At 48.5% G+C, this 13,365-nt stretch overlaps 5 protein-coding genes across 8 annotated transcripts; 2 read left to right on the plus strand and 3 right to left on the minus strand.

Annotated features, from left to right (window-relative positions):
• Positions 1–470: 470 nt before the first annotated feature.
• ONS95_009338 (uncharacterized protein) lies at positions 471–2,825 on the minus strand (the record flags this gene model as incomplete). Its single annotated transcript, XM_058502923.1, has 2 exons — positions 471–2,738; positions 2,799–2,825. 2 exons carry the CDS (start codon positions 2,823–2,825, stop codon positions 471–473), a joined length of 2,295 nt encoding a protein of 764 aa, XP_058361854.1.
• Positions 2,826–3,438: 613 nt separating this feature from the next.
• Positions 3,439–4,408, plus strand: RPS3 (40S ribosomal protein S3; the record flags this gene model as incomplete). Its single annotated transcript, XM_058502924.1, has 3 exons — positions 3,439–3,461; positions 3,542–3,669; positions 3,783–4,408. The coding sequence occupies 3 exons, from the start codon at positions 3,439–3,441 to the stop codon at positions 4,406–4,408; spliced, it is 777 nt and encodes a 258-aa protein (XP_058361855.1).
• Positions 4,409–4,824: 416 nt separating this feature from the next.
• Positions 4,825–6,417, minus strand: ONS95_009340 (uncharacterized protein; the record flags this gene model as incomplete). The annotated part of the gene is made up of 7 exons (XM_058502925.1): positions 4,825–5,341; positions 5,392–5,683; positions 5,734–5,985; positions 6,037–6,127; positions 6,203–6,228; positions 6,277–6,320; positions 6,404–6,417. The coding sequence occupies 7 exons, from the start codon at positions 6,415–6,417 to the stop codon at positions 4,825–4,827; spliced, it is 1,236 nt and encodes a 411-aa protein (XP_058361856.1).
• Positions 6,418–7,447: 1,030 nt separating this feature from the next.
• ONS95_009341 (uncharacterized protein) lies at positions 7,448–11,212 on the minus strand. 2 transcript variants are annotated; one of them, XM_058502926.1, is made up of 3 exons: positions 9,187–11,212; positions 8,167–9,105; positions 7,448–8,115 (listed from the first exon to the last, which is right to left on the minus strand). In XM_058502926.1, the coding sequence occupies exons 1-3, from the start codon at positions 10,808–10,810 to the stop codon at positions 8,093–8,095; spliced, it is 2,586 nt and encodes an 861-aa protein (XP_058361857.1). In that variant the 5' UTR covers positions 10,811–11,212; the 3' UTR covers positions 7,448–8,092. The 2 variants fall into 2 exon arrangements, with proteins under 2 accessions (XP_058361857.1, XP_058361858.1); XM_058502927.1 differs by having other exon boundaries at positions 7,448–9,823; positions 9,878–11,212.
• ONS95_009342 (uncharacterized protein) lies at positions 11,213–13,342 on the plus strand. 3 transcript variants are annotated; one of them, XM_058502928.1, is made up of 4 exons: positions 11,213–11,910; positions 11,958–12,151; positions 12,202–13,021; positions 13,070–13,342. In XM_058502928.1, exons 1-4 carry the CDS (start codon positions 11,533–11,535, stop codon positions 13,157–13,159), a joined length of 1,482 nt encoding a protein of 493 aa, XP_058361859.1. In that variant the 5' UTR covers positions 11,213–11,532; the 3' UTR covers positions 13,160–13,342. The 3 variants fall into 3 exon arrangements, with proteins under 3 accessions (XP_058361859.1, XP_058361861.1, XP_058361860.1); XM_058502930.1 differs by having other exon boundaries at positions 11,213–11,413; positions 11,467–12,151; XM_058502929.1 differs by having other exon boundaries at positions 11,213–11,413; positions 11,467–11,910; positions 12,202–13,342.
• The last annotated feature ends 23 nt before the right edge of the window (positions 13,343–13,365 follow it).

Here is a 13,365-nt window from a genome sequence, read left to right on the forward strand (position 1 = left end):
AGAATAGATGGGTGGGACGTCCTCGTTTGGGTTTCCTTGAAAAGCATGTAGATTTGCATTGCACGCATGATGAGCGGAATTGAGTTCACGATCTGAAGTCACAAAAGTCCCAAAGTCAGACTTGCTCTTCTTTGCCGTGAGTTTGAAAGGCTTTCCGATGAAGTGGAACTGGTAATATTCATTCCAGTCAGGTCAGCTTGCGCGGCTACCATACGGTCTGTCAATAAACGGGTTATTGCTTGCCCGAGTCAAAAAAGCCGTTGTGCTATAGTTGATTCGTCCGTCCATTCATTCTCCTGTTCTACCTGAACTCCATCCATGCCACTCCCGCAATGCATCGCATGTATGTAAGCTTCCCTATACATACCAAAGGAAATTCCCTACCTCCAAGGCTCGCTTCGCAGCCTCTGCCCCAACGCCAACCCAATCCTGACTACCAAATAGCAAGAATCCAATACCCGTCAATCAACCTATTGCATCTCCACTTCCAGAGCGGCCTTTCCATTTGATGGACTTTTAGATCCCGACCCACCCTTGCCCATCCCAATCCCCAGCCCAGCGATCCCATCTCTCAAGCTCGCAAAACTGCCGGGTATAGGCGTGCTCCCATTAGGGACAACATTTGCAGTGCTGCCTGCGGGGACAACGGTATGAGCTGTCTCCACACCAGTGAGAACGCTACGACCCGCACCCACCGTATCCTGAGTGCCAAGATATTTATCGGTCGCTGCATTGGAAGGTCCATTCATATCCTGGTCGGTGCGGTTGAAAACTTCGTTCCACCACCTGATTTTATCCAGTTTCGGGAAAAGCAGTCGCTCTCTTCCTTTGACGTGGTCGTCTATATCACCACCGTCGTAGTTTTTATTCGTGAATTCAGCGCGCCGGGACAGGAAGTATGACCAGACACTTGCAGTGCGTTCTCGCAGCCGAGCATCCAAACGTGATTTCTCGTTGTTGTAGAGGAATGTGCCGTATTGGCAGGAGTAGAGGTGATAGAGCAGTCTTCGCAGGAAGCGCTCGTTGAATTCGAAGCGAGTAGGATATTGGTGGAGAAGCTGGAAGGTGGCATCCAAGAACTGATGGAAGACTGGACTCGTTTCTTTTGGTTTCGTAGCCTCCTTGTCTGCAAGACTGTCTTTGCCAGAGGACTTTTTAACTTTTGGCGAGTCCTCGATTGGGACCATCTCTCCGTCAGAATCAGCTATGGCGTCTTGACTCTGGTTACTTTTATTGAAGAACCTCTTGGCACTGAGCAATGCGTTTTCGATTGCGTCGCTTCTGCCGTCACTATTCCCCCCTGGTTGAATTGCAGAGCCTGCAAGAGCATCATTTTGCGTTTGAAACCACTTTTCACTGTTAAGAAATCCTGAGCGATGCTGGAACATATGACCAAATGCCAACCAGTCTTTCTCCACAAGCACGATAAAGCCATCGATCGTTCGGAAGTATGGATCGAGCATGATTTGAGATAGAGCACTGAGTTGACTTGTTCGATCCCAGCCGTCAGAGCAGTGTATCAAAACATGAGAATGCTGAATCCCAACTTGTCGAGCGATCAAAGCAGATCCATCAAGTAAGCCAGTGATATGCTTGAGCCATCCGCTTTTAGCAAGAAGTTCTCGATTTGGTGGTAGTTTCGAGATATCAGAATCTTTGATAGCCTCGATCACTCTTTCCAGAGACGACCTCATCACATGGATGTTATCAATTCCCAAGTAAGCTTTTGTAGCGAACTTGTAATGATCCATGTTTTCTGACCCAAGTCCAACGGCCTGCATGGCTAATGCGTTTACCGTGGGTCTGGCATCTACAATGAGATTGTGCTGCTGTGCTCCGTAGATATGGGGCTTTTCGCCTACAACTTCGATGGTGGAGGAAGATATAAGCTCATCCTCCAGCCTCTCTGTTTCCGAGAACTCGCCATCTGTACTTGACGAGCCAAAGTCTGCTTGACTGGAGGCTGGACTTGCTCTGGACACGGACGAGGAAGAAATCTCAATCTCATCAGGTTGTGCACAAGCAGAGAAGCAAGCACTGACAAGCTTTTCGTCTTGTATGCTACGGTTACCCCTCAAACCGGCAAGCGGCTGTGAACTTCTAGTAATCGAACAGTTGTTGACTGGATGAAGGTATGTTAGAACAGGTATCCGTACTCTTGAACGATATCTCCCAGCATAATTCAAGGTATTGTCGGATATTGTGGAAGGAACCGGAAGTAACGAGGGATACGTGGGGGAGAAACCGTAATCTATGTTGATTTTCGATATCCTCCACCCCCTATCCACGCCCTTGTCGCTGATGCCCTGGCGCTTCCATTCTGCCTTTGCATCGTACAATTCCCATCCATTTATCTTCTTCTCGGGCGGTGGAGGCTCGTAGCTGAAGGCATATAGTTTTTCTATACTTCCAAGCTTGCATGTCGCTCCCTTTATGCTTTCAAAGGCATCCCTAGCTTGCTTATCGTCAACGAAGTTGAAAGTCAAGAACCGAAAGTCGCGACCTCGCAGTCTTATTGATGAGGCTAGCCCGGACCCTGGCGGAGTTGGACGAAATGTGCAGAAGCCTATCATAGGATACGCAATCCATGACTCTCTTGTCCTGGGTTTCGGAGGGGGTGCGGAGAGGTCTTGTGGTAATGGCGGGGTGATGGTCTGAACCAAAATGAGATGATGCGCCGTCAAGTGTAATGTCACTGTGGATATTTCTCCTCCTCCAAGTACCTGAACGTTCTCGATCTTGAAATATACGTATCAATCAGTATGTATCACCGGTGCAAAGTCCAGTTTGCTTCTGACCTTTGTTATCCTGAGCTTGTCGACCATCTTGTCCTCTGCTGATGTTGCGCTCGTACTTCAGGAACAATACATGAATAGCTTCTCATAACCCGAACCCACTTCCGATAAAAATGACCTTTCTTAGCATCCGCCAGTCGTTTCTCGTTTCATGAAAAGTCCTTGTGTTATGGAGTGGTTGTCTGAATTCCACGGTGTATTGATGTTGTGTTGGCTGTACCTTGCTTCTAGCTTCGGGAAGCATTCGTTTCTACCCAGCCAGCTCCTGTCAGACAGCTGCAGAGAAATGCAAGTGCAAAGGAGCGGACGATTCACTTGGCACCTAAGAAAGCCTTACTTGTGGACAGAGTATAACTTTGAAATGGTTGAAAGGTTCTCAATATTTTCGAGCACATGAACATGACCATTATCACCCCCATTCAATTGTTTGGTAGCCTCGCGGCTGACCTCTGACCTCGATTCGAGGGGCTAGTACAGTCACATGACCCCGAGACGGACGATTTTTGGCTAAGCGAAGCCGCCCCGCGCACAATCGTTGAAACTCCGATCCAATCTCGAAGTTTTGTCGACAACCACGATATCGCCGCCAACAACGACTTGAACCTCTTTCAGCAGGTTCAATCGACACATACAATCCGTCAAAATGTCAACTCCCGGTGCTGCGATGTAAGAAATCCCGCTTTGCGCAGCGTCCCAGCGCCGTCAAAACTACTTCCAGCGAACTTCGAATACTAACCCTCGAATAGCTCCAAGAGACGCAAGTTCGTGGCCGATGGTGTCTTCTTCGCTGAGTTGAACGAGTTCTTCCAGCGCGAGTTGGCTGAGGAGGGATACTCTGGTGTTGAGGTCCGCGTTACACCCACAGTCACCGACAGTAAGTTGAAATCCAGCTTCAAGAGGACTTTGTCCACAAGGTCTAGAGGCTTCAATGGCAGAATCCATTTCTGGATCTGCAACATCTGTTTTCAGAATGCTAAATCTTTCTAGTCATCATCCGCGCAACCCATACCCAAGAAGTTCTCGGAGAGCAAGGACGAAGAATCCGCGAACTCACCTCCCTCATCCAGAAGCGATTCAAGTTCCCAGAGAACTCCGTCTCTCTCTACGCCGCCAAGGTCCAGAACCGTGGTCTCTCCGCTGTCGCCCAATGCGAGTCCCTTAGATACAAGCTCCTCAACGGTCTTGCCGTCCGCAGAGCATGCTATGGTGTCCTCCGTTTCATCATGGAGAGTGGTGCTAAGGGTTGCGAGGTTGTCGTTTCTGGAAAGCTGCGTGCCGCTCGTGCGAAGAGCATGAAGTTCACCGACGGCTTCATGATCCACTCCGGTCAGCCAGCAAAGGACTTCATCGATTCGGCCACTCGTCACGTCCTCCTCAGACAAGGTGTTCTCGGTATCAAGGTCAAGATCATGCGAGGATCCGACCCAGAAGGAAAGTCAGGACCACAGAAGTCGTTGCCAGATTCCGTTACTATCATCGAGCCAAAGGAGGAGCAAAGCGTTGTCCAACCAATGTCCCAGGATTACGGTGCGAAGGCTGCTGCTGCACAAGCCGCTGCTGAGGCTGCACGTGCGACCGAGCAGGGTGAGGAAGCTCCAGCAGAGGAGCAATAGACTACTGGGGATTGGGGACATTCTTTGATATGGCGCGTGGGAACATTTGCAGACCTTTCGGTTGTGGGCTTGTAATGTATCGCAAATGAAAACACAGGCTTTCGAAACTTCATACACGAGAGCATAGCTGATGAATAATGAATTTGGACATGTGAATACTCTCAAGATTCTAGTTTCTTGAAACCTTTTCCTCCATGCTATGGTTACCAAGCGCCAGTATATCATACAGAAATGTCTTCTTTCTTATGGTACAGAAGCAGACCCAAAACGCCGGAACCTCATGCAATCGTATGAAGAGACTCTTCTTGCAGACCATGCTGCTAACCGGTCATCTTAGGATTGGCCGTACCAAAGCTCCTGTCCCGCTGACCATATACAAATATTTAAAGTGCGGTATCCCAACATGAAACTTCAGGTCACCTTGACGATGATTTCCTCGGCCGATCTATCGGCTCGCTGAAGCTCCTCTTACTCGCACTCGCACTGGCACTTCCATTACCATTACCATTCATCTTCCCGTTGGCGTGGATATGAGAGTCATCATCGCTGTCTTCAGTCAACTCTGTAAGACCTAGGCCCTCTTCTTCATCATATGCGTGTATCAGTCCCTCTCTGTCTCCTGTTCTGCCATATCCACTGCCCACGCTCATTCTGTGCGGGTCCAAACTTCTCCTAGACTGCATGCTCCTTCGTGTCTGAATGCTCGAAATGATGTCCGTGGCAATGCCATCATGTGTAGTTCCAGCAATCATCCTTTGTCCGTTCGGATCTCCACGCGAAATGTTGAGGAGATATACCCCGGTAAATATGACCAGGAAGCCGCAAAGTAGAGAAATTGTGTTAACGGCATCAGAAGTGTTGAATCCGCCGTATAGAATGAAGGAAGCTGTAAGTGTTGCTGTGGTAAATGTAACGTAATAGAGTGGATTGACGCTGTTCTTTTATTAGCTCAGCTCCTTGTATATAACCGTGTCGTGTCTTACATTGATGTTGGGAACTGGCTCAGAGCCTTGTTGAAGTAGTTCATCTGCGTCATGATGCAGACTGAGCACAAGATAATGAAGACATATGTCGAAGGGTGAGTAAACTGGTTGTTGCCAGCCAGAGTCAGCTTCACAGCGATTCCAAACGCCTTGACAGACATGACTGAAACTCCTCCAACAGTAGAGCAAATCGACAGGTAGATTAGAGGGTTCTTCTTCCCGTACTTCGGCGCGATTTTGTATATCATGAAGACTGCAAAAACGGCCACTGCAAAGCAAAACAGCAAAAAACCTTCAACCCAGTCAGTTCTGAACTTTGTCAGCACGGAAGACTGCCCTTACCAGGCTGGATCGCATAGTGAAGAATCTCGTCAATGGTCTGAATTTCTTTATCCGGAGGCGCATGAAGCACAATGATCACAGATCCGATGAGGCAGGTTGCACATCCCAGTTTCCCCAAAGTTCCCAGCTCCTCTTTCAAGAAGTATGATCCTAACACAGCACCAATTAAAACACTCAGTGCCCCTAGAGGTGTTACCAAAATCGCGGGGGCAAATGCATATGCAGCGAAATTGGCGATCTCTCCAGCGACCACTATACAATGTCAGTGGTTGCAAGAAGAGAAAGTGTGGGTGAAGCGCATACGTGCTAGAATTCCCGCCCACCATATGGGGCTCTTGAGATATGAAAATCCATCTCCCTCGAAGCCATGCCTCTCTTCAGCGTCAATTAAACCCTAGTGTTGTTAGTGCCAAGTTCTTCACAATATATGCCACTTGTCTGTTCTGGAAAAGGATCGGAGTGTCAATACCTTCTTTGTGATGACGAAACTCGTTCCTATAGCAAAGTTAATATTCGTCCGCAATGGGAGCGGACATTTCATACCTATCGCCAGAGTAGATGTGATGGCCAGAGCCAGGCCAATGTATCTGTCATGGAATCAGCCCTTGAATCTCCCCCGTCTTGCGCAACCCGAATGCGCAACACCAGTTGCCGTGATGTGCTAACGTACTTGTCTTCTAACATCTTTGCGCAGCTTTCAGACTTCCCCCTCCTGTCGATCCCAACGTCTTGCTATCAAGGAGGCTCGCGCTCGCTCGTCGTGAAGGGTTCGTCCAGGGGTCTTGATAACCAAGTCCAACGCAGAAGCGTGCCGGTGGGCTCTCTCCCGCCTTTGATGATCGTACTGATATATGTATATGCCGAAACGGTGCGGAGAATCGAGTCGTCGATCGCAAATTGAAGAGACCTTCGAGTGATGGTTTCGGGCCCTGGTCAGGTATGCTCGCGGATTCTACTGTTATCGAAAGCCGAGGCGATGGTGTGTGCTGGCGGCTGTGGATTTCGCGACCAATAAAGGACGAAGTAAGTGAGTGTAATCTGAGGGATTGGCTGGTCTCGAGATGAGGCCACAAAGCAGACAGGTGGGTATGTGCGTCCCTTCGCGTGCGAGTGGAGATGCGTGAGGTAAGGTAAGGTGGTGTTTGAGACGAGGGCTCAGAAAATTGCTGGACTGGGCTGGGCTGGTTTGAGGCTCTGGGGTTTGCTTTGCTCTTTTCTTCGTTGGAAGTGAAACCCTTAAACTTAGGTTTGTCACGTTGTCCAGTCCAGAACCAGCATCGGACGGGCTGCGCCTATTTTTAGTGTACCTTAATATTGGCGGCGCTCCGCCATTCTCAGTAGGTAGGTTTGCCTTTTACCTACCTAGGTCCTGGTTGTCCCTAGGTATGATCCGCCCCTCTTCGTTTAACCCCTTTTCCCCTGCATCCATCAAGCAAAACCGCTGCAAGGACGCGCACTTCAGTGGAGCTGCGGAGAATGGTTTCTTGCGAGAAATAATTGTACACGAGCCATCTTGACGTTTCCCATATTGAATGATAAATATATGCTTCAGACAGTAATTTGTGCCTTGAGATATGGCCGACTGCTGCTGGCAAGCAAGATAGGAAAGAGTTCTACTAGGGAGGAAAAGGCAAGGGAGACATGCGATAATTTCACACCATTCCTTACAAACATGTCACGTACTGACAGACCAGCGCTAATGGAGTTTTACTGGCTTGAGTATTTTTTGAGATGCTCATCTACAACATCGTTCATATCCCTCTAATCCTACGTACGTGAAGGCACACCAGACTTGTTCATAGAGAGCCAGCAACATTCGTCAGTGTCAGTCGTTGCTATCAAAGCAGTAATCCACCCCTGAGCTACGTCCACTGAATGATATTTAAAAGTCTCTCTGTAAGGAAATTGGCGTCAACCCTTCTTCATAGGCGCCATTCAACACCCAGACCTGAATGCAAAGTAATAACGAAGAAGAACGCCGTGCTATGCTAAACCGCCAGAACCGGACCTTGAAGTGTGAAGCTGGTGTGTTACGGGTATCATGTTATTTTGGAGGGGAAGAAGCAAAGGGGCGGAACGGGGGAATGTATGATTATACCTGTCGGACTTACTGTAAATGAGTTCCTAAGGCACTGTTAGTAGTAATCGTACATGGAGGTCGAGCTCGGGAGTCGACTGGGTAAATGGTAGGAGCATCCGATATCATGCATCCAAGAGCGGTGTCCAAAGGGTCATGTCGATATGAAAGTTGAGATGGAGCCAGTTGCAGCAATAGATCCGGCACAGATCGAGATGCTTGAAATTGACCAGAAGCTGAGTCAGAGATGAACGCAGCGACGCCTCCATATGGTGGGTGAGATCATGACCGTGGACGCTTAGCATCTGAATTGTATTAGCAGATGCTTCGTTTCTTGTTCAGTGACCTGAACATACCATTGGCCAGAGTAGTCTGGGAGTCAGTGGACTCAACATCTTCAATTGATCTCTTGCCATTAACATTTTGGTATCCAGGAGCCTTGAGTGCGGCGGTAGGAGCTGGCAGCGAACGCTTTATTTCCTCGTCATCATCTTCATAGTCAATTTCATCCTTCTGCTCTGCGATCTCTGCAACCCCAGGACTTGTCGCGAATGTAGCACTCATGTTCGGCTCAGCCACCGTGGTTCCTTCGAGCATACCGACTTCATACTGGATCTCATCCGCACCTATTGTGACACTTGACTCCGCCGTGTCAACAACATCTAGACTGCTCGCCTTTGAAGTATCTAGGGTGTCGATGTGTCCATTCATTTCATCCAGCCCGAGGAGATCGTTGCCTTGCTCTGGTTCACCTTGGAAGGGCAACCCGACAACCTCAAATTCAAGGTCATTATTGTCATAGTCTGAAGTGGTACTCAGATGACTAGCACCTTGTTCAGCTTCGTAATCATGATCCAGCTCGGCGTAATCATGGTGCTCAAACTCTCCTTCATATTGCTCCAAGGTAGCATTGCTCTCATCGTTCTCTGTACCGACTTTGGCAACACCGCTCAATGTGAAGGTATCATGATCCGTTTCCTCATGGTCACATTTCAAATCGTTTCCGGCGAAGTCGCCGTAGTCGTTGTCGTCAACGTCCTTAACCTCGAAGTGCTCATAGCCGATTTCGTTCTGGTCAGTATAAATTTCCTTCTCAACTGTTTGGGTCTCATCGCCGAGCCTAACAGCGCCATCGTCGGCCAGTGAAATTATCTCGCCTTCATCGTTCGATTGCTGTTGCTCAAGAGCTCTCTCTTCGGATACCTTGTCGTGCTCCTCAGGGGTGGCTGCAGCGGATGACTGGCGCCTGTCGAGGGAGCGACGATGTAGGAGCTCATCCCTCTGTTCGAATTCTTCTACGATGAGTCGTTGGCATTCAGAACAGAAACAGGTTTGGGGCAAGAAACATGTGGAACGAAAGAAATCGGTGTATATACCGGTAGCTGTCTCATCAATATCTGTGTTTCGTGCAGCGGCTTTTCGCTTCTCCTCGACTTTAGTACCCTCGTCATCTGAATAATCGATCAGATCTCCATCTTCATCGATATCACTTTCAACCCCCTGCTCAGATTTTGTTGACTTGAGAGCTGTCGTCTTCGGAGTCATGACAAGGGGATCGTTTGCAGAGCCAGTTAGCTCTGGAGAAGCAAGCTGTTGTTCGCTGGCGGATTTATTTTCTGGTTTCTGCATATCAATCTGCCCATCCGCTGGTGCTACTAGAGTCTGGCCAGGATCTCCGCTTTCTGCAATCTCGTACTGCGACTCTTCATGGAAGTTTTCCGTAGCTTCGGCGGGCTCTTGGTCTGCACCATTCGAATTCAGGTCATGTTTGCTCTCTCCTAGGTCCTCGGAATCGTCCAGACCAATGCTCTGGTCATCCCAATAGGCAAAGTGAGACAAGCCTTTACCTTCTGCAGCGCCCGCTAAGAGAGTCGAAAATCTGCGAGAGAAGTTGGTTCTCGTCTTCAAGACAATATGACACTCCCCCGAGTTTTCAAGGCCATCGTTTTTCGCCAGCTTGGCATGTAGGCTCAGTACTTCTAAAAGGGTTACATCACCGATAAAGGAGGATACCTGTTCCAGCTGAGTCAGCTTCACATCGTTAGAATTGTTGTTTATAAGACCAACCTCTTCAACCTGAAGACCAAGACTATCCACAACAAGGCACAACTCATCTTCATCGGTAAGGTCGTTTCGGATTACCTCGCGAATCGCCTTGAAGAACTCACTGAGGGGTTTCTCAGCTATGGTCTTGTCTGACAGGAAGTATAAATCTGGGTCATCATGCTCTGAAGCGGAGAATAGAGCGTACTCGACTTCTCGATACACAACTACCACAGTTTGGAGGCTGGGTGTGTCATTGATTGATGCGATATCAAACCTGCTATTGTTCGCATCATGAAGCTGTGCCGAGTCAATGTTTTCGTGTGTACTGTGAGGAGGACTTGGGCCAGGCTCGAGAATTGAGGCTGGAGGGCTTCTAGGTTCGGTGGGAGCTGTAGGAGGAAGGCTTTGACTTGGACTAGAGACTTGCGATCCTTGACCGGCAGTATTTTGAGCAACGGTTTCTGCACTCTTAGTATGGGAGTCATCTTGGACTTGAAAATCTTCCTCTTGGAGAACGACCCCGGGCTGTTGTTGAAGATCAAAACCAAGCTTTTCATCGCTCCTAGCATCATATCCGTCATAGAGAAGGCCGTTCGTATCAGCTGCAAGAAGCTGATCCCCATTTTGTCCATACATCCCAATATACGAGGCATCTCCATCAGTGGCGAAAGACATCGACTCCTGCTCAATAATGTGCTCGGTTTCTTCTTCCAGTAGCTCTGCGTCCTCCATCTGGTAAGATTCGTTGTCATCGTCAAGCATTATATCGTCGTTCACTGTAACTGATGTTTGGGGATGGAGCTCGTCTTCGATGTCATCAAGGTGGGAGGTGGCATCTTCAAGTATGAAGTCCTCGTCACCATGGTCTCCAGTCAGATCCAGGTCAAGATCGATATCACCCTGTTCATCATTGTGACCGTGATCAGAGGAGATCTCCATCGTGTCATCTACCATGGCTGTGAGACTGGGAGGCGCCCAGAAGCCTGAAGTATAAAGGTGTGCAGGGTAGTGATTCGAAGAGAGGTTTGGAGCCCAAGCAGCAGTTCGAAGGTGACAACTTGGAATAAGTAAGACCTCCACTAGTCTTTGAATGATGACAGTTTGGATGTCCTTCGGGAGATATGTACGTTGCAACTTGTGAGATTACAAGAGAGGCGTTTCTACCTGTTGTCTGACAAGGAGTCACAGACGAAGCTGAGAACGCTCTGGAAGAACGCGTTACAAAGCGATTATGGAGTTACCCAGAATAATTTGAAGGCTTTGCTCGTAGAGAAGACGCGAACACAACAAACTGGCCAATGTAGTCGTGATTGAAGACAAGGCGATTCCGGCGTAAGACGTGTTGAAAGTTGCTGTTATTTAAAGCTCGAAATCTGTAATGCTGCGAGCAGCCTGTGAACTAAACTCACGTTAGCGCATACTTGGCATGAATATTCGGCTAAACTGCTTTGAGACAAGGGTGGTTGTGGACACACTCTGGCCAGCTACCACCATATACAGCTTGGGCGCTTTCCTTCATAACTTCTACAGACAACACAGTCCAACGTCGCAAATATGGTACGTATATCCAGCTGTAATTCCGCTCAGAATGCCTCTACTTACCTGTACAGGTTGTCCTAGCTGCTTCCATCTGTACCCGCGGGGGTAAAGCCATCATTTCCAGACAGTTTCGAGAGATGCAACGATCCCGAATTGAAGCCTTACTGGCATCCTTCCCTAAGCTGGCAGATACTGGAACCCAGCATACGACCGTAGAACAAGATAATGTGCGGTTTGTCTACCAACCGCTCGACGAACTCTATATGGTACTTATTACCAATCGCCAATCCAACATCCTTCAAGATATCGATTCACTCCACCTATTCGCACAAGTCGTCAGTAGCACATGCAAAACACTGGATGAGAGAGAGATATTGAAGAATGCCTACGAATTGCTGAGCGCTTTTGATGAGCTGGTTACCCAGGGGTATCGGGAGAACCTTACCATCAGCCAGATCAAAACATTTTTGGAAATGGAGAGTCATGAGGAGCGCATACAGGAGATCATCTCAAGGGTAGGAAATCCGTGGCTGTCTGAGAACTGCGAGCTAAACGTTACCAGAACAAGGAATTGGAGGCCACCGAGGAACGGAAAAGAAAAGCAAAGCAACTTGAGATGCAGCGCAAGGAGGTCTCACGGAGCGGCAGAAATGCTGTTCCCCGAGCGCCTGTTTATCCCACATATACACCACCTGCCCGTTCTGCTGTAACCGAGACCTACGATTCATACGAGGCGGAGAAGAACAAATCCTTCAAGTATAAACCCTCTCCACAAATTATGTTTCCACGTTCTGACCGTGTATCAGGTCCGCTCCAAAAGGCAAGGGAATGCAATTGGGTAAGAAATCAAAGACCACGGATATGTTTGAACGCGTGAGAGGCGAAATGGGTGCGGAAGTCGAGGAATTGGCCTCGAGCCCATTAGTCCCCAATAACCCTGTAAACGTTGAGCAGACACCAGCTCCTGCCTCTCGTATCTCGTCCTCCTTGGATCGGGATGCAATTCATGTCACTATCGCAGAAACAATATCTGCCAAGTTGTCGAGAGAAGGCGCTTTGAACTCGATAGAGATCAAGGGAGACTTGCAGTTGAAGATCTCCGATCCAACCCTGACCAAAGTCAAGCTGGATCTGGTCGCCAATGCGAGCCACGGTGTCCAGTTCCGGCCGCATCCTAATGTCGATAAGGCTCTCTTCAACACTTCCAAGGCTTTGCAGATGAGTAATACAGCAAAGGGATTCCCCGTCAACATCTCCGTTGGTGTGCTTCGATGGAGAGCTGTACCAAAGGCTGATGATTCAAGCGCTCTCCCTATCTCGTTCACAGTCTGGGTCAACAAGGGATCCGATGACACTTACAACATTACTGTGGAATACGAGCTCACTGGAGGTGATTCATTGAAGGATGTCACAGTCATAATTCCTTATGCCACCAGTGAACCGGCTGTCTCCAGCTTCGACGCACAGTACGAGGTTTCCGGGGATAGCTTGGAGTGGACGATTGGTCTAGTTGACGACGACAATGCTACTGGCTCTTTTGAATTCGAGGCACAAGCAGGCGATGAGAACGAGTTCTTCCCGATGCAGATCAAGTTTGGAAAGACAAAGCCATTCATTGATGTTGACGTAAGTGTTCGGTTCCAATTCGTGGATTAATATTGACATTTTGATCAGGTTACAAATGTGACGCTGTTGGAGATGGATGAAGCCGTTACATTCTCGAAGGAGATCAAATCTGTAGCTGACTCTTATGTAATTGAGTAATGGGCGTGGGACGGAAGCAAAATCAACTTGGGGCTGGACATGGCGCAAGTCAGGTAGTGTCATGGCCTAGATCGATCAGGTACTTGCAATAGAGAAATGAATAAAATTAAAAAGAATTATACACTTTCAAGGACTTCCACATGCCGTTGTCGAAAACACCTGCAGTGCTCGTACTTTGATGTTGCTCGCTTAGCTTAAAACGCGAA

The sequence above is a fragment of the Cadophora gregata genome (assembly GCF_030347475.1).
Source record: "Cadophora gregata isolate MNR1 chromosome Unknown scaffold_3, whole genome shotgun sequence".
Lineage (NCBI taxonomy): Eukaryota > Fungi > Ascomycota > Leotiomycetes > Helotiales > Ploettnerulaceae > Cadophora > Cadophora gregata.

What these genes read in the sequence shown, in the direction of transcription:
- ONS95_009342 (XM_058502929.1), top strand. An exon ending in TACAGGAGATCATCTCAAGG is followed by an intron (nt 11,911 to 11,957) that starts GTAGGAAATCCG and finishes AAACGTTACCAG; the next exon opens with AACAAGGAATTGGAGGCCAC. An exon ending in GAGAAGAACAAATCCTTCAA is followed by an intron (nt 12,152 to 12,201) that starts GTATAAACCCTC and finishes ACCGTGTATCAG; the next exon opens with GTCCGCTCCAAAAGGCAAGG.
- ONS95_009341 (XM_058502927.1), bottom strand. Translation starts at nt 10,810, where the DNA reads ATGGTAGATGACACGATGGAGATCTCCTCTGATCACGGTCACAATGAT. An exon ending in TTGGTCTTCAGGTTGAAGAG is followed by an intron (nt 9,824 to 9,877) that starts GTTGGTCTTATA and finishes CAGCTGGAACAG; the next exon opens with GTATCCTCCTTTATCGGTGA.